The sequence below is a fragment of the Saccopteryx leptura genome, chromosome 5 (genome assembly GCF_036850995.1).
Source record: "Saccopteryx leptura isolate mSacLep1 chromosome 5, mSacLep1_pri_phased_curated, whole genome shotgun sequence".
In the NCBI taxonomy this organism is placed as follows: domain Eukaryota; kingdom Metazoa; phylum Chordata; class Mammalia; order Chiroptera; family Emballonuridae; genus Saccopteryx; species Saccopteryx leptura.
Window position 1 is genome coordinate 85,871,907 of NC_089507.1, and position 23,824 is coordinate 85,895,730.

General features: G+C 37.2%; 1 protein-coding gene across 1 annotated transcript; it reads left to right on the forward strand.

The window, feature by feature from the left end:
• The first annotated feature begins 1,532 nt into the window (after positions 1–1,532).
• Positions 1,533–17,691, forward strand: CISD2 (CDGSH iron sulfur domain 2). The gene is made up of 3 exons (XM_066383900.1): positions 1,533–1,753; positions 13,925–14,139; positions 16,673–17,691. Exons 1-3 carry the CDS (start codon positions 1,651–1,653, stop codon positions 16,760–16,762), a joined length of 408 nt encoding a protein of 135 aa, XP_066239997.1. The 5' UTR covers positions 1,533–1,650; the 3' UTR covers positions 16,763–17,691.
• Positions 17,692–23,824: the final 6,133 nt, after the last annotated feature.

Genomic DNA, 23,824 nt, shown 5'->3' on the forward strand with positions numbered 1-23,824 from the left:
CACTGAATATATCTTCCCCCACCCCCTTGCATATCACTTTTATATTACTCAAACTCATGAACGTGAACCTGTATCCAAACATTTTCATAGAATTTCCATTGTAATTGTATTTGACAATTTTGGACAGGATAAAGAAACATTTACCTAGATTCCAATGAACCGTCTTACTGACCTTAGTTTTTTATTAGTCAATGACAATCACAAATATTAAATTTAGACACTCCAATGAAAAGTTGCTTGGTACTTATGTTATTTTATTGGCAAGTCAAGTTCAGAACTGTAATGAGGCACTGAATTAAGATTACAAGACACACAACATGCAGTCAGCAAGTGCATTACTTCAGCTATCCCACTTCAAACAAAAATATGAAGCAAAGTCATGTCAAGAATGGTGTTTCAAGGAAGTGAAGCTATCTCCTTATGCCCCTCAATTTTTAAAAAATGTTAGTAAAAATAAAATTGAAAGTTTCACGGGTACTTTAGATTGTAGTAAAAGACATGCAACAAAATATAAAGGAAACCCTAAGGCTTTATCGCGTTCCCGGTTTTAGTTAACCGAAAAAAGAACTAGTTTGCAGAAGGAACTGAAAATGTCTAAGGAAGCTATGGCCTGTGGTTCAGTGAATAGAGTGTGCGCCCAGCATATGGACGTCCTGGTTCCATTCCCAGTCAGGGCACACAGGAGAAGCGACCATCTGCATTTCTCCTCCTCCCTCTTCTCTCCCTCTTCCCCTCCCACAGCCATTGGCTGACTGGTTCCAGTGTAGCCGCTGCGCCACCACCTTACCCACCCCACCCACCTCGCCCACCTCACCAGGATAGCTCCATTGGTTGGTCCAGCAGGTCAACCTCAGGCGCTAAAAGTATGATCAGTTGATTCCAGCATCAGCTCCAAAAGGGGCTGCGGGGGGGGGGGGGGAGCGGGCATCCCCATGCGGGAGTCTGCCTATCACCCCTCGTCTCACCTAAAAAAAAAGTACCCTAAAGGAAGGATTATCACAGGTTTTTTCTGAATGGGAAAAGTCTCAGAGCCTGGAAGCAGGGTTGCACTAAATTACGGAGGGACAGAGCTATAAGCATTTTAGTTTAGGTAGAATATTTTAACTTCTCTCTTTTTTTAAAAAAAAACCGGACTTGTAGGAGTGAGAGCGCAAAATTAGGCACCGTGGGAGTGGAGGTCCTCTTAGGTAAGTGTGCAATCCTTCAGCACGCAAACTTTTCTTGGAAGAAGAGGCCGAGACGAGAGGGGCAGAAGTAGAAAGAGACGTGGGGAGAACCCCACTTTTAAAAGGTACTGTTTAGGTTACAAAGCGCTCTTGCGAGCATGATCTTATGCAACCCAGTACACTCCCTGCTGACCTCCAGCGTCTTCCGACCTAAAAGGGTCCACGCGACGGCCCTCTTCGAAATCCCAACTCAGGGAAGACCCGCGGCCAACCGGCTCCGTGGCTCCCGAGCAGGCGCGCGCCCGGCTACGTCACTGCCCTGCTGCCAATCGGAGCCAGGCAGGTCACCTCCTCCGGGGTGCGCAGCCCCACCCGCAGCCGGCCGGGACTCAGCGCCTCCGGCCGCCTCCGCTCTCGGCGCAGGCGCGGCAGCTTGGCGCGAGAGCCGCAGAAGCTCGGAGAGGAGCGGACGCCGCTGGCGAGGATGGTGCTGGAAAGCGTGGCCCGCATCGTGAAGGTGCAGCTCCCCGCTTACCTTAAGCGGCTCCCGGTCCCTGAGAGCATCACCGGTTTTGCCCGGCTCACAGGTAACCCCCCTCCCTTCAGTCGGTGCCCATCTTCGCGCGCTTCCCCAGGCGGGGTGGTGTGGGATGGGGGTTGTCTAAAAAGCTGCGGGCCAAAGGGCGGCGCGGTCTCGGCCAGTGGCGCGTGACCCCATGACCCGGCGGGCGCACGCCGGCGCACGCAGGCGCAGCCGCCTTGGAGCGCCTGTGGGGCTTCTCCCGGAGTTGGGCGGCTCGGGATGCTTCTCCTTGTCGCTGTCTCCGGGGTCCCGTGGTGAGAGGCTGGTTTGCTCCAGAGAAGGCGCTGAGTTGAGACCTGACTCATGTTATCCATCTCCATCGCTCTCAGCAGTGTGCTTGTTTATTTTAAAGCGGGACAAGTCATCATTATCCAGGCCGCTGTGTATCAGGCAGTCCCAGCTCTCAGCTGGGTTTTATCCACAGCGTGTGGTTGAGTGAGCGTGTGAAAGAGAAACAGACATATTTAGTAACAAAATAAGAAGATTTATCTCCATTCCCATAGGGGAGAGATGACCTATCATGAGGGCATTTGAGGGCGCCTCCATCCATTACTGTGGGTCTGGAGGCAGTTGAGGAAAATCAAATTGAAGGAAAGAAACAGAAAGTGTTGAAAGGTTAGTCCAATGGCCCAATTTTAGAAAATGAAATGCAATGAATATATATATGTAACATTATGTATTTAAGATCCCTCCTTTACAAAAAACCCACGGCCTGGCCTGTGGTGTCGCAGTGGATAAACCCAGGACCTGGAACGCTGAGGTCGGGTTAGAAACCCAGGGCTTGCTCCCTCAAGGCACATATGGGAGTTGATGCTCTTGCTCCTCTCTCCCTTCTTTCTTTCTCTCTCTCTCTCTCTCTCTCTCCCCCCACCCCCTCTAAAATGAATAAAAGTCTTAAAAAAAAAAAAAAGGCCACAACTCAGGACTTCAAATTTAAAGGATGAAATTTTTCCAGAATACAGGAGGATTTTGTTGGGTTTGTGAGCATTACCGTGTAAGTGGGATATTTGAGAACTTGATTAGGATGTTAAGGGGGAAAAGTCATATTGATTAAGCAAACATTGAACTCATGTTCTGAGCTGCAGGGAACGTTACGCATGAATTAAGATAAACTTTTAAGTAAACAGGCTTGCTTGGAGCAGTCTGGAGATCTATGTTAGCTGATTTTAAAGTACAGCATTTGGAAGGGTGACTGAAAGATTTATTTTGTTTAGACCAAAAGACAGGACTAAATTAGTGAAAATTATTTGGAAATGGTTTTCAGCTCCAATACAAGGAAGTTTTAAAAAAATTTAAAATTTGCCCCAAACAAATAGGGTGCCTTGGGAGATAGCCCCTTTCAGAGATTTTTTTTTTTTTAAATGGCAAAGTCTGATAGGTGGACAGATACATATGGGGAAACTAGATGATGTACAAATCTAGAGATTCTTTGAATTATGGAGAGAGACACTTGCTCTGTAGATAAATGAACTGTGACATATTAACATTTTAGATGTTCAAGAATTTGGTAGAAAGCTTGTGATTGAATAGAAACCATGGTAACTAAATAATAAACATTAAAAAAAATCGAAATACCAGAAGCCACATAAAAGTAATATAAAATGAAAAAATTGTTTCAGATCAAGTCTTTGTAAACATTAGAGTCTGCTGATACTTTCAGTTTATCCTGATAGAATTGCAGCAGTTATGTAAAATTATTTTAATGTATTCTTCATCTTGTTTTAACATATATTATTTTAGATTAACATCACAGGAGACCTAACCATTTCCCTGCAGCTGGACATTTGGAATATTTATATAAATATTTTTTTTTGTTCATAATGTTCAGTAGAAGTAGAATTGCTAATAGCAATTGTTATTTTTTTTCTCTTTTGAATTACACTTTTGGGTATATTCACTAAAATAATAATACGAGGTCACAAGGATATGGTCATTTTGTGATATTTGTTCCTGGTTGCCAATTTACCTTTTTAATAATTTGCATAAGTTAATTGCTGAATTTTTAACAGAAAAATGGCCTCTTACTCCTACCCCAATCCTGAATTATGTGTGTTAATTCTGATGGTGGATGGTTTTATATTAGTTTCATTTTTCTGTAAAGAGTGTAGTTGAAGCAGATTAAAGAGTATGATACTTGATATAGTGGCTAGAAGATTTTATATTTATTTTTTACAGGGACAGAGAGAGAGTCAGAGAGAAGGATAGATAGGGACAGACAGACAGGAACGGAGAGAGATGAGAAGCATCAATCATCAGTCTTTCATTGTGACACCCTATTTGCTCATTGATTACTCTCCCATATATGCCTTGACCGCGGGCCCTCAGCAGACCGAGTAACCCCTTGCTCAAGCCAGCGACCTTGGGTCCAAGCTGGTGAGCTTTTTTTTTTTTTTTTGCTCTAGCCCGCGCTCAAGCTGGCGACCCCGTGGTCTCGAACCTGGGTCCTCCACATCCCAGTCCGACGCTTCATCCACTGTGCCACCGCCTGATCAGGCGCTAGAAGATTTTATAAGTGTTTTTTTTTCCTTGAAGATCCCTCCTGTCAACAAATACTTAATACCCACTAAAAGCATTAAGGAAATTCAACCTAAATCTCTTCTTAAATCAATAATATATAGTAACTTCCTCTTTAAAGCTCTTAAATATTTATTGTGAGGACTGATTCTCAGAAATGATGAAAACTCTCTGGTAAATATCTTAATAGTACATATTTAAGTCCCATTGCAGTGTGTCTACAGTTTAATTCTCATTGTATTGCTTAATTGTTTAGGAAACATTAATATGTTTGTAATAACAGCTTTATAAAAAAAAGTGAGATAGTCTGTTTTACACTGGACAATGACAATGTAGCAGTTGCAGAATCTATTTTGAAGCAAAGCAGTTTCCAATCTGAGTCTTCCCTTGTTATTTGGCTATCTTGAATGAGCTACTTACACAATCCATACATAGATGTTGAAGTAAAAACCTGAAAGATAACTTTTCAGTAATGTGTAAATGTTTAGGAAACTAAAAATACTTTCATTTTCTTCTTTTCCTTTTTATTACATGTATTTGGATTATACAGGTTCATTTTCTCTCTGACAATTAGGACAAAAAAAGTTAAAGTTCACATTATTGTTGCCTGTTTTTCCTTCCCTACTTAGATTCAGTTTTTTTTTTCTTTTTAATTGACTTTCTCATGATGACTCTGCATTCTTAGTAAACACTTGGAGATCATTAATTACTTATTACCATATAGTATTTACAGACAGTCCTTATCAGAAACAATTTATTTTAGTATGTCACATTTTTAAGAGACTTTTACAATAAATTTCTATGATTTTGCCCTTTGGAAGTATAGTGTATTCAAATACTTTGACCTTTTAAAAAGGCTTTCCCTGTCATATAAACTCTTAAAATAGAACAATACACTAAAGTCAGAAAATTATTTACTTCTAGATTTAAAAGCTAGCTATTAAACTTTGAACATAGTAGTTCCTCCTCACTTAAACTATATAGTTTTCCTTTTTTTTTCTTTTTTTTTTTTTTTTAAGGTGAGAGGAGGGGAGATAGTGAGACAGACTCCCACCTGCACCGCAACCAGGATCCACCTGGGGCTGATGCTATAGTGCTGAGCTATTTTTAGGGCCTGAGGCTGATGTGCTCCAACCCTCAGTGCCTGCAGCCATGCTCAAACCAATTGAGCCACTGGGAGGGGACGGGAGGTGGGCAGAAGCAGATGGTCCCTTCTCCTGTGTGCCCTTACTGGAAATCGAACCAGGACGTACATATGCCAGGCCAACACTCTATCCCCTGAGCCACTGGCCAGGGTTTAGTTTGCTTTTTTTTTTTTTTTTTAAATGAATTAGTTTTGATTCTAAAGACAATATTTTTACCAGAGAAACACAAACATGTCAGAGCTAAGACTTTAAGGACTTGAGCTCTATTTATCAAGAAAGAGCCTATTTTGAACAAAGAATTTAGAAATGGAACAGAGTTGAAAACATATTTCCACCAAAAGACAAGCATGTTCATAACATCCTTATTTATTTTATCCCAAACTGGAAGCAATCCAAGTAATTACCAACAGGAGAATAAACAAATAATGGTATATCTATAGAATGGAATACTGGTTAGCAATAAAAAGGGGTGAATTACTGATCTGCTGATGAATCTCAAAAACTGAATGAAAAAAGCTTTGGTTATAGAAATCAGTGGTGGGATATAGACTAGAAAGGGACAGGAGAATACTTTCTGTGGTGATGGAAATATTTTATATACTTGAATACATTTTCAGTGGAGGCTACAGGGTTTTATATATATATATTTGTTTTGTTTTGTTTTTGAGAGAGAGCAAGAGAGGGAAAGGGAGGGGGAGAGGGAGGAAGAGAGATGAAAAGCATCAACTTGCAGTTGTGTCACTTTAGTTGTTCATTGATTACTTCTCGTACCTTCCTTGGTGGGTGGGTGGGGGATTCCAGCTGAGCCAGTGACCCCCTTGTTCAAGCCACCATCCTTGGGCTTTAAGCCAGTGACTTTTGGGCTCAAGCCAGCGACCATGGGGTCATGATTTTCTGATGGTGCTAGTTCTTTCACTCTAACTTCTTAGTCTTATTGTTTCTCTTAATAATGGGAAATACAATATTACAAAATGAATATTAGAAAATGAATATTAGTATTAATAGTATTAGTGTAGTCTTATTTTTTATTTTTTAATTAGAAACAGGTGATAAAAAATGAAAACAGGAAAACATCACTGATAGAGGAAGGTCTATCAGAAGTGAAATTGTGCCTGACCAGGCGGTGGCGCAGTGGGTAAAGCATCAAACTGGGATGCGGAAGACCCAGGTTTGAGACCCCAAGGTCGCCAGATTGAGCCCAAGGTCACTGGCTCAAGCAAGGGGTTACTCAGTCTGCTGAAGGCCCGTGGTCAAGGCACATATGAGAAAGCAGTCAATGAACAACTAAGGTGTTGCAACGCACAATGAAAAACTAATGATTGATGTTTCTCATCTCTCTGTTCCTGTCTGTCTGTCCCTGTCTATCCCTCTCTCTGACTCTCTCTCTCTCTGTAAAAGAAAAAAAAAAAAATTAAAAAAGATTCAGTTAAAAAAAAAAAAAGAAGTGAAATTGTTAAACTAGGAAGAATTTTAAGGAAATTCAATGCTTTTACATTCAACAGTAAATAAAATGTTACCAACTGGGTACCCTTTCAATGGATTGAATGTTGAGGTCAGCTAGTTCCATCTTTGATTTAACTACAGCTAAAAATGCATCTTTTTTTCCTGCAACCCCTGATATTCTTCCACATTTTTTTCTTCAAATCATGACTTAAATTCTAAAATGCTTAATGTTTGAGGCACCTTCTTCCCTAAGTAAAATAAAACTCTCCCTGAAGATAGCACTTGCCCTGTATCTTTCTTATTAGTGTCTTCTTCTTCTCTCCAGCCTTGAGTTTGTGTGATGAGGAAATAGAGATTGTTGATATCTTACACATTGGGATTGTTTTACTCTCTTTCAAAGAAAGCTATGTCTTCTGCCATCTGTTAGTGTCCTTTTTTGCTGGTATCTGTTGAACTTTGGTCTCTCCCTTACATTTTTTAAGGATGTTGACACCTCATTTTTTTCTTTCTTCTGCAATACTGCACTTTCTTGTTGTTCTTAAAGCTACTCTTCTTACATTGTTTTGTTTTTTTAATTCGAGGACAGTGCCACTATACATCCAGATAAGGAAACCAGAAATCTGGGAATCATGAAGGAGCTTCACTTCCTGTATTTACCTCATGCTCCATACTTAATCACCAAATCTTACTGATTTCATTACCTGAGTTAGCAGTTTTTATGTTTCAGGGTGAGTGAGGATTGATCACAGACCTACTCGGAGATCCCAATGAAAGGTATAGACTGCTTCCTTAGGAAGTTCACACACACGTGCACATGCACTATTCTAGGGGATCCAGTTGTTCTCTCTGCTTTCATGGCAACTGCCTTCGTTTCAGCACACATTTTATGTGGTTCCCTTTTATATCAAAGCTTTTCATAATCTGGCACCTGCTCACTTCTAAAGTCTCTCTTCACTTTCGTTATATCCCACCAGTGGTGTAGCAGTTAGTTTTCTAAACTTTCGTGTATGACATATCTCAGTGCCTTTTTCCTATTCTGTCTCTTCGGGGTGGAATGTAGTTCCTCCTCCCATCTGCCTGTGGATTCCTATACTCTTACTCATCTTCCAGAAACCTATTTGGGTATCAAATCCTCCTCTTCGCTCAACCCTGCAATGAGTTTATCACTTTGTCTTCTGTATTGCTTATTTATAATTGCACATACTACACAGTACTGTAATCCTTTTTTTATGGATCTATATTCCATAGTAGATGGAAAGCTCCATAGGGATATAGACTGTGTCTTCTAATCTCTTCTTCTAACATGTGTACCCTATAAGAGCAGGGACCTTACCTATTAGCCTGTATCCCTAGCACCTAGTGTAGTACATATTTGGAATGTGATAGGTCTTGTATTGTTGAACAAATGAATGAATGATGATTATTATTCCTATTTCACAGACCAAAGAAACCGGACTCCAAGTATATGAAAGTCTAGATTTATACAACAGATAAACTGTGAATTAGTTATTTGAAATCCTGCTCTGTACCAGGCACTGTACTAAGCACTGGGTACATAGAGACAAATAAGACAGCTGCTGCATTTGCATTTAGCACATTTCCACATAGTAGGGACTTAATAGTTATATAGTGAAAAAGTTACAAAATTGTTTAACAATAGCGTATTGATCTGATTTCTTCATTCATAAATATTAAGCATTTAATTTGGTGAAAGAATTCAGAAATAAGTGATTGTGCTAGAGCAAACTTTCTAGAGTGATGAAAATACCCTGTATTTTGTTTTTGGTGGTATTTACAGGTCTATATAATTGAAAACTTTATCTAATTGAACACTTAACACAAAGTGCAACACACTGAATACTAAATTATATTTCAATGTAAAATAAAATAAATTGAGGCAGGCATTATTTAGACCAGGGGTCGGGAAACTTTTTGGCTGAGAGAGCCATGAACACCACATATTTTAAAATGTAATTCTGTGAGAGCCATACAACGACCTGTGTACGTTATGCATTATCCAATAAAAATTTGGTGTTGTCCCGGAGGACAACTGTGATTGGCTCCAGCCACCCACAACCATGAACATGAGCGGTAGGAAATGAATGGATTGTAATACATGAGAATGTTTTATATTTTTAACATTATTATTTTTTTATTAAAGATTTGTCTGCAAGCCAGATGCAGCCATTAAAAGAGCCACATCTGGCTCGTGAGCCATAGGTTCCCGACCCCTGATTTAGACAATGAGAATATAGTAGTGATGAAGACAAAGTCCCTGCCATTGTAGATCTACTGTTGTTATTGGGGGATATAATAGGTGGGTATAGTTATTAAAATTCATGCTTCTGCCTGACCAGGTGGTGGCACAGTGTATAGAGCGTCAGACTGGGATGCAGAGGATCCAGGTTTGAGACCCCGAGGCTGCCAGCTTGAGCGCGGGCTCATCTGGTTTGAACAAAGCTCACCAGCTTGGACCCAGGGTTCCTGGCTTGAGCAAGAGGTTACTCGGTCTGCTGAAGGGTCACGGTCAAGGCACATATGAGAAAGCAATCAATGAACAACTAAGGTGTCGCAACGAAAAACTAATGATTGATGCTTCTCATCTCTCTCTGTTCCTGTCTGTCTGACCCTAACTATCCCTCTCTCTGACTCTCTCAGTCTCTAAAAAAAAAAAAAAAAAATTTATGCTTGCAAGGGTTGTTAAAGAATTGAGAAGTGTTTTTGATTTAATACTAAGTGAGAAAAGTAGGATATAGACCAGTGTTTTTCAACTGCCAGTCTGTAGACCATTCTGCCAGAAATTTTGTGCTGCTCATGAAAAGAGTTAAGTGCCTTGATGTATGAGGATTATAAAACCGGTGATCTTAGTCAAATTCACTTTTGCTCAGTGATTTCTGCTTCGGCAGTCCCTGAAATAATTGTTTTCACCGGTCCCCAAGTGTAAAAAGGTTGAAAAGCACTGATACAGACTATATATATAGTATGGTATCAATTTTGCTTTTTGCTTTTTAAGTACCTATATTTAAAGCATACACACACACACCCAAAAAAATCCACTATGGAAATATAACAAAATATGACTTCCTCTTGACTGGTGGGCTTGAAAGTGACTTTTTTATATTTTTTCTAAAGTTTTAAAAACAAATACTATTTTTTATACTCTAAAACAAAAATAAAATATATGCTGTACAAAATATACATTATATCCAACAATTATTGTTAACAGTTTTTTCTTCACAATATCTAAAATATCTTTAATGGCTTAACATATATCAAACAGGTTCATAGTAAATAGCTGGTTTAAAAAAGTTTTTTTTAAGTTTTTTGTTTGATTTTCCTGTAATTTTTTTTCACTAAAGTCAGCATTAATAAATAGATTTCTAATAGCTCTATAGGCTATATTATTTTCCTTTATAAAGCTTTTATGTAGTCAAAATTAAGTTTATAATTTAGAAGCAGATTGTGTGTACTAAAACTTATATGTTATTACTTATTATTGGAGATAATAGTACCTTTCATTACTTTATACTGATTTTCAAAGACTATGCCATAAGAATTTTTGAAATGTGCAGTACCTGATATTTAGTCAGGCACTGACCTCATCTCCCTTAGAGTGTGTTGTAGAAAAAAATGACAACAGTCAACACAGTAGCTGTCTGGTGTGAATTAATTAAAATAACACTTTTTTTTTTTGTCAGATCCGCAAAACATATATAAGCCCTAGCCAGGTAGCTCAGTTGGTTACAGTGTTGTCCCAGTACACTAAGGTTTCAAGTTCAGTCTCCAGTCAGGGCACATATAGGAATCAACCGATGAGTGCATGAATAAATGGAACAACAAATTGATGTTTCCTTTCATCTCACTCTAAAAATCAATAAATTAAAAAAAAAATTTTCATATTCTTTTTGGTATGCCACAGAATTTTAGTAATTAGTTTATGTTTACCGTGAGATAAAAAAGGTTGAATATCGCTGCGTTGTGTGTGTGTGCATGTGTGTGTGAGAGAGAGAGAGAGAGAGAGAGAGAGAGAGAGCAGGAAAGAGAGAGAGGGAATGTAGTATTTTACCAAAGAATTAAGTATGTCAAAAGAACATTTTCTGAGGTAGATTGAACATTTCTGAGGTAGAAATGGTATTAATACCATTTCCTGAGATTTGTCGGCTAAGATAGAAAATGCTAAATTTAAGAATCTTAAGTTTTTTGCCTGACCAGGTGGTGGCGCAGTGGATAGAGTTTCATTTAACTTTAATTATTTCAATTTAAATAGCCACATCTGTGTTTAATCGTGCTTTTTACTTTCTGTATTTTATGATGCTTTGACATGTTGGGGACCTTATTGCCCATGGTGAACTTGCCCCTACCAGGACTAGCTACCATATTTCTCCATGTATAAGATGCACTTTTTTTTTGGTAAAATTTGGGGTCTAAAAATTGGGTGTGTCTTATACAGTGGCTGTAGATTTTTTTACTTGCATTTCCTGCTTTTTCGCGCTTGTTTTTGCACTCATTGTTGAATATAGTGATTCGTCATCAGACACAGATGAAGACAAGCTAATAGATGGGAGTTTTGACAGTGATGAGGAGTTGTATGAATTTTATGATGAATAAAACTTGAGTTTAATAACTTTATGGCCTGACCAGGTGGTGGCGCAGTGTATAGAGTGTCGGGCTGGGACCTGGAGGATCCCGAGGTCGTCAGCTTGAGCATGGGCTCATCTAGTTTGAGCGAGGCTCACCATCTTGAGCCTAAGGTCACTGGCTTGAACAAGGGGTTGCTCAGTCTGCTGTAGTCCCTGGTCAAGGCACATATGAGAAAGCAATCAATGAACAACTAAGGTGCTGCAATGAAGAATTGATGCTTCTCATCTCTCTCCCTTCCTGTCTGTCTGTCCCTCTCTCTGACACCAAAAAAAAAGAAAAAGTTGGGGAAAAAAATAACTTTATGCAATACATTTTTTTTCCAAATTTTGGGCCCCAAAATTAAGGTGAGTCTTATACATGGGAACATCTACTACATGGGGAAATATGGTAGTTCCTAGAGATAATAAACAGCTTGCCTGTGGAGCTTACCTTTCCTATGCAAATCAACCAGTCCAAATCCTTAACCACCTCCTTTATCTAACTCTCCAAGCAGGATTTCTTCTGCCCTAAATCACCCTGGGCCAGGTATGAAACAACTAGGGACCATCTTAATAGCCTAGAGTCCACTGAAATGATTCAAACTGTCTAGTCTTCAATTGTTTACCCTACCCTACTTTGCTGTTTCCTGGAAGCTACAATAAAGTATGTGCCCACACTTTTCCTGTCACCTTCTGATCAACCCTGGTACTTTCCCATGTGTCCTGCTTGCCATGGTGTCCCCTCCTTTTAGGAACTCTTAAGTAATAAACTTTTCTTTCAAGACACTTGTCTTTGTGCCTGTCATCTTATATGTGATTAAAACAAAATCTTGGGTACAAATCAAAGCAATATGGCTGGTGGCTACTATATTGGACAACATAGAATCTATAGATAGCACCCCCCCCCCCCCGAAATAGTCCTTTGTCATTTCCAGAAGTTTAATTCAAAGGATCTATATGGAATGTCTCCACTTTGATTATAAGACTACAGTAGCCAGCATTCCAGATAAGACCCTTATTCTTACAGAGCTTCATTCTGGTGACTAAAAGATTGTATCCTCCTGAATTTCTACCATATAGCATTAAGTTGAGTTGGCAAAATATTTTTTTCAAAGGAGTTGCTATCAGTCCCCTTCATCTCTTAATAAAAGCTTACATTTGTTGTATCTTTTCTCTGCCAGGCACACTTATAGGTGCTATGCACATATAAATGGGTTGTTTCATTTAGAATGCATAATCTTTGGCATGGTGTTATATCAAAAAGTCTCATTTTGTAAGAGTTGTTACTAAGCCAATCTTTCAATAGTTGAATAGTAAGAATAGTTGTCTGGTGAATAATTTAATTAAGAGAAGAACAGATAAACTGTTACATATGTTGGACTTGATTCATGGTGATTGAGAACAAGCTTTGCACTTAATGTCCTGGACTAAACCTGCTTAAGCTATAGTTTTACCCACATGAAAAATGGGAATAATAATAGTACCTACCGAATACAGTTGTTTAAGCTAACAAAATATTAAATGAGATAATACAGTTGTACTCTTAGTATCGTCTGTTACTAACATTTATTAGTATGCCTTGGCACATAACTTTCAGTTTTTCTTTTCTACTGAGTTGTTTTTACATAGTGCTTAGCAAGGTATCAGGTAGACCCTCAGGGAAGGATGTCAAATGATAACTCTTTAAGGACAGAAAGGATTCCCTACAGAACGCAGGAGAGGCTGGACACTATCCCACATTTGATAAATACATGTTGAAAGGTTTAGTTTTCTGGTGTGTCTCCACAGGCATAAGGACCATTTCATTTATTATCACTTATATTCCCTATGCCCGAAAATGCTCTGAGTACTAAAAAGCCACGTGAAGAACACTTATGCAATAAGGTGCATCTAACAATGAGAAGATTCAGTATACAGAAATTTCAATTAGTTCTTTAAAATAGTAGCCTTTACACAACACGTAGGTGTTTCATTAGGAATCATAATGCCTTATCAAAGAATTTAAAGCACTGAAAGTAAAAGAAATTAAAACATGTTCTGTTTGTAATTATACATGAATGATAAACTACAGATATTCTGTTATATGCTTTTAGACATGGAAATATTTTCTAAACCTACAAAATATACATCATATACTGAATTTTGTTTCTAGATATGGGACATAATTTCTGAAATAAAAATAAACACTAATATACTTAGAATAATGATAGGATATTTACTATAGGACCCACTTTTGAAATTTGTTTTACATTTCACAAATCTGAAGTTAGTCACAAATGAAACAAGGGGGTCCTAGGTAAAGGTGTTTGATTTATTTATTCCTGGTTTTAAAGGTGAATAGTGAAGAAGTTAAAGTGAGGAGTAAAGAATAGGTAAAGAATAAACTCAAAGATGAGACATGTTGTTTGTGTTCTGTGACAAGAGCACTGCTGACTAACAAATCTGTATGTTTAGTTTCAGAATGGCTTCGGTTATTGCCTTTCCTTGGTGTACTCGCACTACTTGGCTACCTTGCAGTTCGTCCATTCCTCCCAAAGAAAAAACAGCAGAAGGATAGCTTGATTAATCTTAAAATACAAAAGGAAAATCCCAAAGTGGTGAATGAAATAAACATTGAAGATTTGTGTCTAACTAAAGCAGCTTATTGTAGGTGTTGGCGTTCTAAAACGGTAAGATGTCCATTTACATGTACACTAAAATTTTATGTGGTCGAATGTTTTCCTTTAACTCTCAGGGTTTTTTTTTTTTTTGTTTTTTTTGTGTTTTTTTTTTTTTACAGAGACAGAGAGAGAGTCAAAGAGAGGGATAGACAGGGACAGACAGACAGGAATAGAGAGATGAGAAGCATCAATCATTAGTTTTTCATTGAACTTTGTGACAACTTAGTTGTTCATTGATTGCTTTCTCATATGTGCCTTGACCGTGGGCCTTCAGCAGACCGAGTAACCCTTTGCTGGAGCCAGCGACTTGGGTTCAAGCTGGTGGACTTTTTGCTCAAACCAGATGAGCCGGCGCTCAAGCTGGCGACCTCGGGGTCTCGAACCTGGGTCCTCTGCATCCCACTCGGATGCTCTATCCACTGTGCCACCGCCTGGTCAGGCTAAACTCTCAGTTTTGAGGTTCTGTGAAATGAGAGGTATTCCATAGTGTTCAGTGCTGAGAGCCTATATTCTTAAAGTTTGCATTTTATGATCCAAACTACCTACAATAGAAAAGTTAGAGCAGCAAGGAAGGATAGAAAATGATTTTTTTACCATGTTACAGCAGTTAGCTAGAGTCACATGTAGTTTAAAATATATATTTATGTTATCCAAGAGGATATAAGTTTTAGTGGAATAGTTTAAGCTTTGGAGTCCAAATAAATTGTGTTCAAAGCTGATGTCATTTACAATATGACTTTGGGAAAATTAATCTTTATTTAATCTCTGATTTTTAAATCTCATAATATATTGTCACAGAATGTTCAAGAATTTAGTGAGATGTATGTACAGTGCCTTATACAGTGTGTCCGTAAAGTCATGGTGCACTTTTGACCGGTCACAGGAAAGCAACAAAAGACGACAGAAATGTGAAATCTGCACCAAATAAAAGGAAAACTCTCCCTGTTTCATACCTATTCAGTGCAGTTCGATGTGGGCTCACGCACAGATTTTTTAGGGCTCCTTACGTAGCTATCCCATATAGCCTCTACAGACTTGTCACTGACTGATGGCCTACCAGAACGGGGTTTCTCCATCAAACTGCCGGTTTCCTTCAACTGCTTATCCCACCAAGTAATGTTATTCCCATGTGGTGGCCGATATTCATGTTGCACTTTGGTCATAGATTCGAATTTAGCGAGCCACAGAACCCACAACTTTCCTCTGTACCGTCTACATCTTGACTGGCATGGCCATGGGCTGCTCCGTTGTATACACGGTGTTACATCATCATCTGCGCATGCGCACATGCTACCACATCATCCTACAGAAACTGGGAGGGTTTTCCTTTTATTTGGTGCAGATTTCACATTTCTTTCGTCTTTTGTTGCTTTCCTGTGACTGGTCAAAAGTGCACCATGACTTTATAGACACACTGTAGTATGAGCTTGTAAATATCTTGAGATCTGTTTTCTTCTTGTATATTCTTTGATCATACTTTATTGTTTTAAGTACAGTAATGTTCATCACAGCATCCTTTGTAATAGTGTTAGAAAAATATCTATAGTCTAATAATAGGGGAATGATTAAAGTATGGTGTAATAAAAATGATGGGGGACTAGAAATCATGTTTTTAAAGAATAATGACATGAGCCCAGGCCAGCTGGCTCAGTGGTAGAGCGTCGACCCAGCATGTGGAAGTCCTAGGTTCTATTCCCAGCCAGGGCACACAGGAGAAGTGCCTATCTGCTTCTCTACCCTTCCCCCTCCCCTTTCTTTTCCCCTCCTACAGGCAAGGCTTCTTGGAGCAAAGTCTGCCCAGGCACTGAGGATGGCTCCATGGCCTTGGCCTTGGGTGCTAGAATGGCTCCAGTTGCAACGGAGCAATGCCCCAGATGGGCAGAGCATTGCCCCATAGTAGGCTTGCCAGGTGGATCCTGGTTAGGAGTATGCAGGAGTCTGTCTCTTTGCCTCCCTGCTTTTCACTTCAGAAAAATACCAAAAATAATGATGATAATAGTAATAATAATGACATGAAAGCATAATGTAAAACAAGTAAGGTATATTTTTATTTAAAAAAATGGATACACAGAGTAAATGCAGAGAGAAAATATACTAAAATGTTAACTGTTAACTATGAGTGAAATTTTTAAAATGTTTTTTAATTTTTCAAAAATGTTACATTATGCAGGAGTTTTATAATAAGAAAATATTGTGAATATATTTTAAATTACATTCTTTTAAAATTTTAAGTGAATAGGTGAGCTCAGACTTAGAGTTCTACAGAGAACAGAAGCTTATTTTGATTTTTTAAAAAATCTATTTTATTGATTCATATAGAATCATTCAAGGTTTTTTATTTAAAACTATGCCAAATAATTAACCATTTAAAATTGTTAGATTTGCTTTGGTATTGGAATGTAGTTAGGTTAGATGTAGAATATATCTACAACTTAGGAAAGCTATCTGATTTTTTTAATGTGCTTTATAAGAGCATTTCACACATATTTCTACATATTGAATTATTTTTAAAATAACACTTGTAATTCTTTTTCCTTTTTAGTTTCCTGCCTGTGATGGTTCACATAATAAACACAATGAATTGACAGGAGATAATGTGGGTCCTCTAATACTGAAGAAGAAGGAAGTATAAAAGTAATGAACTAGCGTTGAATTCAGTTGTGTGCTGTAAAATCTTATAATATTTTTCATTTATTGTGTATAGATCTTGCAAGTGGTGGTTTTAATTATTACTACTGGTGGAATAATTATTTTTGCCAATGTATTTCCTTGCTACACTACTGTTTATATTTGATACTTTGTATATCCAATCATTTATGTAGAAATTAAATTGTGCAGCCCTTTTATTCTGACTTAAAGAATTAATGTATCTTTCTACAATAAAACCAACATTTCTGATTTTAATTAATTGAGAAAAATCTAAGTTTTGGGCAATGGGTCCAAAACTGTTTTTGAATATCAATATTTTCAATAGATTATATAATTTGTTTTTCTCCCTATTCTATAAAACATGTTATTTTTCAGTTCTCTTTTATTTTGATCATTTGGAGTGATTTTTTTCTTTTTTTGGTCATCCAACCTCCATTCTTTTAGATCAGTAAGAAAAATAATGCTCCCAAGAATTACTTGAGTTTTCTTTTTTGGGGGAAAAATTTTTGCTGGAGTTTTCAAAGAGATAAACTCTTTTCTTTATAGAGAATATTGTCTAATAAATATAAATATTCCAACTTCAGGCAAGACATGAACTGGACATAAAAAGTTTCAACAAGGAATACTTATTTACATTATAAGTTTTGTTTACAGTAAGCTTGTTTGTATCCATGTAGGTATGTTGTGTATCTTGAGATATCTGACTCACTGATGAGGTGGGTGGGGTGTCAAGAACACATACATAAACTCGAGCTGCTGAAATTTGAAGGTCCATTAGAAATAAACATATTAAAATAAGTAGTTCAGTGGTCAAAATTTTGTTTATATGAATATTTTTCTCTTTATAACAGTATAAACCAGTAAAACAATGCAACAAGTTTGCAATATAAATTTACTGGAAAATCTTTAAAATTTGTCATTTGTTAACCTAAGAGTCTATTTAATTTCATTTTATATTACAGTACTTGTATTATTAGCTATTCTTAACTCTATTAAAGGCAGTCCATTATATCATATAAGGAGAAGGCACAGCAAACAGACATATGTATTGTAATTCTTTCAGTCATAATCAAAACTAATAGTTATTGAACACTTACATGCACCAAACCCTGCACTAAGCATGGTATCTGGATTTTTAATTTATTACATGTAATGTTAATGGTTCTGTTGTGTGATCTTGACTTTCATATGACCAATGGCAGAAATTTAAAGTTAGGGTTAGGAATTTAGTTGTGGCCTGACCAGGAGGTGGTGTAGTCGATAAAGCGTCAGACTGGGATGCAGAGGACCCAGGTTTGAAAACCCGAGGTTGCTAGCTTGAGTGCGGGCTCATTTGGCTTGAGCGCAGCTTAACCAGCATGAGCACTGTCTGTGGGGCTCACTGTGGGAACAGACATGATCCCTTTGTCGCTGGTTTGAGCCCAGAAGTCACTGGCTTGGAGCCCAAGTTCGCTGGCTTGAGCCCAAAGTTGCTAGGTTGAGCAAGAGGTCACTTGCTCTGCTGGAGTCCTCTGTCAAGGCACAAATGAAAAAGCAATCTGAAAAACTAAGGTACTACCCCAAAGAATAGATGCTTCTCATCTCTCTCCCATCTGTCTGTCTGTCCCTATCTGTCCCTCTCTCTGAAAAGAAAGAAAAAAGACGGGAAGGAAGGGGGAGGGAAGGAAGAAGGGAGGGAGGAAGGAAGGAAATGTAGTTGTGGTTTTGAGAAGTTTTACAAAGCATAAGTCTAAAATGGTTGTTACTCCTTAACTCACCTGTGAAGAGGGACAAATATAACATTGCTCTCACTTTGGGTCTGGGTATTTTTCCTGAATTCTTTTCTTCAACAACCCTAAAGGGGTTTCACTGTCAAATTAACCAATTATTTTTACACAGTTGGTCACGGGAGTTTGGGGAAAAGCCTCCTCACCAAAAGTTTGAATTGCCTGGTCTGTGGTTATAAAATGCTTTTCTCTGAAAACATTCACTGTAACTCAGAGAAAAATGTTTATACATGTCCTGTGGTTCCCATATTTAGATTTCATAGAATAGAAAACTTCCTAAAAATCTGGACACTAAAATGAAATTATTAACTTTAAATTTTGTCAAGAACATTTAAAAAATGGAAAACTGTCTCGTTAACTCTAATTTTAATACCCTAAAAGTAAGAAGCTATACTCTTAAGTTTGCCCCTCATATTTTCAATTGTTTAAATATGTTAAAAGAGGTGTGTCCAAATATTTTTCCCACCTGTGCAAATTTTTCAGAAGCCCGGGGCTGGTAGCATTCTGTTTTAATAACATTATGCATTATGATCAGTGGCTGTCACTTCCTCTTGCAAATTTACAGAATTCCACCAGGTCTTCCTTAAAAAATAGGCATCTAATAAGCAACTACATCTGAGTTAATACAACAGTAAGTAACTTGGCTCTTGAAATACGTTCCTGGGTTTCTAAAACCTTCAAGAAACAGCCCTGTTGTTACTGTGTCATATGTATTTTTGCAGACTACTTAGCCAGGGAGCTTACTCATTGCCCTACTCAGCAAATAAGCATGGCCATTACATAAATAGGTATCCAAAACTGTGGAGCAGACTTGAGGTATTAATGATTCATTTATATGGATAATTAAGCAAGTTGTATTATGAAAGCGTATTACAAATCAACTTTGAATTCAGTGCTCATATGGTTTGATTCATTAAATTGCTTTTGTATTTTGTAAATTTGTTAATAGTTCATGCAAAGCTAATTCAGCCATCTACTGATCTATATACAGTTCTACCGTATGTAGTCATCCTTTAGAAATGTGCTGCCAGACTCTTCCTCTGCACAGAGAGTTTTACTGTCTCAAATCTCTACTGCTCAACAGGATTTTTAAATTATAGTGGATATTTTATTTACCACCTACCAGCAGCATCTAACTAATTGCACATCCAGTTGTGGCAGCATCACCAATCCGAAGACCAGGAGAGAAGGACTAGTAATGTCCATGTAGTTTATTGATAAGCTTGGTTTTCTGATTGCTGCTCCTGGACAAATCACAAGTATCGAACGAGTCCTGTTAGAGGTGGGAACTAATGAAATGTGACAGCAGACAGCAGGGAGGAAGGAACCAAAAGATACATTTAATATGAATATTAAAAGGATAGCACTTCAAGAGTATTTAATGTTGGATCCTGTACACCACAGTCCCCGAGAGTATTACTGTCATCAAATTATACAAGTGACACGATGATAAATTTGAATCAAGAAAAGTACGATATGATATTTAAGAAGGCAGGATATGTTTTGCATTTGGTGATACCAGTTTCCACTTTAAACAGTTAAGAGCTTAGTGCTTAAAGTATATTCCAGCGGAAAGTTTGTGCAGAAAATAAATTGACTCATTCCTTGATATATGGAGGCTTATCATAGGAAGTTTTTCCATTCAACTAAAATATCTCTCAAGTTTCATGACTAATTCACTACAAAATTCAATTTGTTAAAGTATGAGGGAATCTAAAGAAATAGTGATTTAAGCCACATGAATTGTGTTAGGTTACCTCCTTCCCCTTAGGGAGTATTAAAGTCATATTTAAAAACCATTCACCAGCAGCTCGCTGCCTTGCTGGCCTTTGCTTTGCTGCCCCTTTGCAGCAGGGGTTGGAATGTAGATGACTCCCATAGCTGGTTTCTGTTTGTTTGCTTGCTTACTTTTTTTTTTTTTTAGCTATGCTGCATCATCTGAGGTTTTGCTTTAGTTTGTCATAAAAGTCTTTTACAGGAAGATCACTTTGTTTTATCGTGTTCACATAGTCTACTTTTATCTTTGCTCTGGTTTTGTAAAGTCATGTAAAAAGTATTTTAATGTAAAAAGTAGACAGTTCATATTAGTTATTAGCAATTGTATTGTGCAATTTTATACTAGTTACAGTCTTGAAGAATATTGAAAAGCAGTTAGGCATGTTTCTGTCAGGACATCACTCTCTAACTTTCCTTTGGTTGAAGTGCTTGATTATTTGCTTATAAAGAGTATATCTGTGACTTCTCATGGAGCACTGTTATCAAATAGATCAGCCACAATGTTAACACACTGCTGATATCTGCTATAGACTGTAATTTTCCAAAGTAATATAGAAAAGGGGAAAAGGGTAATAAGTTGCATAACTACAGAGATGAACCCTGTACTGGTGAGAAAATGTCAACAAACAAGTCACTAAATTTTTTAATTTCCTGTAATTTTCCATTAGTATTCACTATGTATTCCTCTGCATTATCACACTAAAGATAGGATCAATAACACCCATTCAACAAATTTAAGAAACTCAAAACTTAGAAGTACAGTGTTTTCAACTATGTTGAATGCTGCTAAGAAGTGAAATAGAGAAAATAAAAAAAAGTGTTCAATTTAAAATGCTATGCACAACTGTATAGCAACACATTGGAATATCTGAGAGGTAATGAATAATTTTCTAGAAAAACAGGAGGTAACTGAAGGCAAAATTTAAAATGTTACTAGAACAATATCAAGTAAGAGTGGCAAAGTGATTTTTTAAACCTGTAATTTAAAAAGTACTAGGGCCTGGCCTGTGGTGGCATAGTGGATAGAGCATCTACGTGGAATGATGAGGTCGCCAGTTCAAAACCCTGGGCTTGCCTGATCAAGGCACAATACAATTATGACAAGCAATCAATGAACAACTAAAGTGAAGCAACTATTAGTTGATACTTTTCGTTACACCCCTTCTCTGTGTAAAATAAGTAAAATCTTTGGAAAAAAATATGGAAGGTTTTGCCTGACCTGTGGTGGCACAATTGATAGAACATTGACTGGAACTCGGTGGTCACTGGTTCGAAATCCTGGGCTTGCTGGTCAAGGCACATATGAGAAGCAATCAATAAACAACTAAAGTGAAGCAACTAGGATCTTGCTCTCTCTCTCTCTAAAATCAATAAATACAATTAAGAAATATATATGTTTCAGCTATATCACCCTGAACGCGCCTGATCGCTGATGGTGAAAGCTAAGCAGGATTGGGCCTGGTTAGTACTCGGATAGGAGACCGCCTGGGAATACCAGATGCCTGAGACTCTAAGCGTGACCGGTGGTAGCGCAGTGAATAAAATGTTGACCTGGAATGCTGAGGTCCTAGGTTCAAGCCTCGAGGTCACCAGCTTGAGTGCAGGCTCATCTAGCTTGAGCATGGGTTTATAGACATGACCCCATGGTCACTGGCTTGAAGCTCAAGGTCACTACTTGAGCAAAGGGTCACTGTTTCAGCTGGAGTGCACGTATTAAAGTGCCACATCTATGGGTTGATGCTTCTCATCTCTCCCCCTTCCTCTCTGTCTCTGTCTCTCAAATAAAAATAAATAAAAAATACTAGGGTTACAAGAAAGAATTCCAATATTTTTTAAATCTCAAATTTTTTGAAGGGGAGAAACTCCCCAATTTATTTCATTTGGCTGGAATAACAGTGTAAAAAGCTGACAAACATGACAAAAAAAAAAACAAAAAACAACACCACCATAATCCTATAAACCAATGTCACTTATACATATGGATGAAAATACAAAATAAAAATATAGCACTTTAAACAAGAAAAGGCTAATACATGATGGAAAAGGATAGGCTTCCAGGAATTCAAGTGTTTTGATCTCAGTAAATCTATCAAAATAATCACATAAGTTAATAAAAGAAGATAAAATATGTCAAAAGATGCTAAAAGGTGTCTATTGCTAAGATTCAATAATCATTCATAATAGTCATTTCTGAGTAAAATAGAAGTTAAAGGAAACTGCAATGAAGATTATAAAAAGTTTACAAGTGTTTAAAATAAAATTTTTTCAGTTAAAAACAAACTTTTTCAATTAAAATCAGAAACTATCAAGAATGGTTACTGTCATAACATCATGAAGGATCCAGTGACTGACAAGGTTAAAAAATGAAATAATCAGTACAAATATAGAAAAATAGAAAACTTTTTGTTCATATTATATACCTAGTAAACAATGGAGATTAGGAAAAACAATTTTAGTAAGATACTTGGAAATGATGACTATACAAGTTTTAATAGCAATAAGCACTTTGAAATGCTAGTAGAAAAATATTTCATTTACAATAGCAAAGAGAAATATAATAGTAATAATAGTGGTAAAATAAATTTACAAAGAAATGTACAAGACCCATAAGGAAAAAAAACAAAGTATTACAAAAAGCAATTGAGATTTAAATGCATGAAAAAAATATTGTAAAGTCTCAAAATATAGAAATTCAATGAAATTTACATTAGAATAAAAATATTTTAAGATAATCTAAGATTCATATAGAAACATACTCATAAAATTCTACTGAAAAGACTATTGAGAAGAACCTTGCCCACCACATATCAAGCCACACTAAGAAGCCATTGGAATCAAGTTGATTAAGAAAAAATAATTGCATTAAATAAGAATAAGCAAGATAAAAAAGCATTGAGATTCTAGAGATAGATGAAATGTTAAAAATAACAAATTGGTGTTTCAATTCAAAGAGAAAACAAAATTGGAATTCCAACTTGCACTAGAAGCTTTGATGTGACACCATGATTTCTAAAAATTTTAAATCATTTTAAAGAGAGAGTGAGAGATGGGAAGGGGTAGAGAAAAATAGGAGACTAAAGTCAAGAAAAATCCATGTGGTAAAAAGTAACAGGTAACAAGAGAAAGTCAAATATTAATAATACGTAATAAATGTGGAGGAAATTGCAATGTGGGTTACAGACAGTTAATACCTATACCATACTAATATATATTATATAACACAATGATAATATTACCATGGATGGTCAGTGCGAACATTAAGAAATGTCTAAACCTGTAGTGAATTTTTATGAGTATTGACTCAAATTGAAAATACTGGGAAGCAAGATGTTAAATGCTCTGGAAAATGAGTTTTGCAGATTCTTTTATGTATATAGGATTAAAGAGGGAATGTAAGGAAGATTGCATAAATGTGGAGATAAGGCAGAGAAGGATTACAAGATAATTAGCAAGATTATGTGCTCTCTTGAGAATAGTTTTGCTTCAGATGGCCCTGAAAAAGA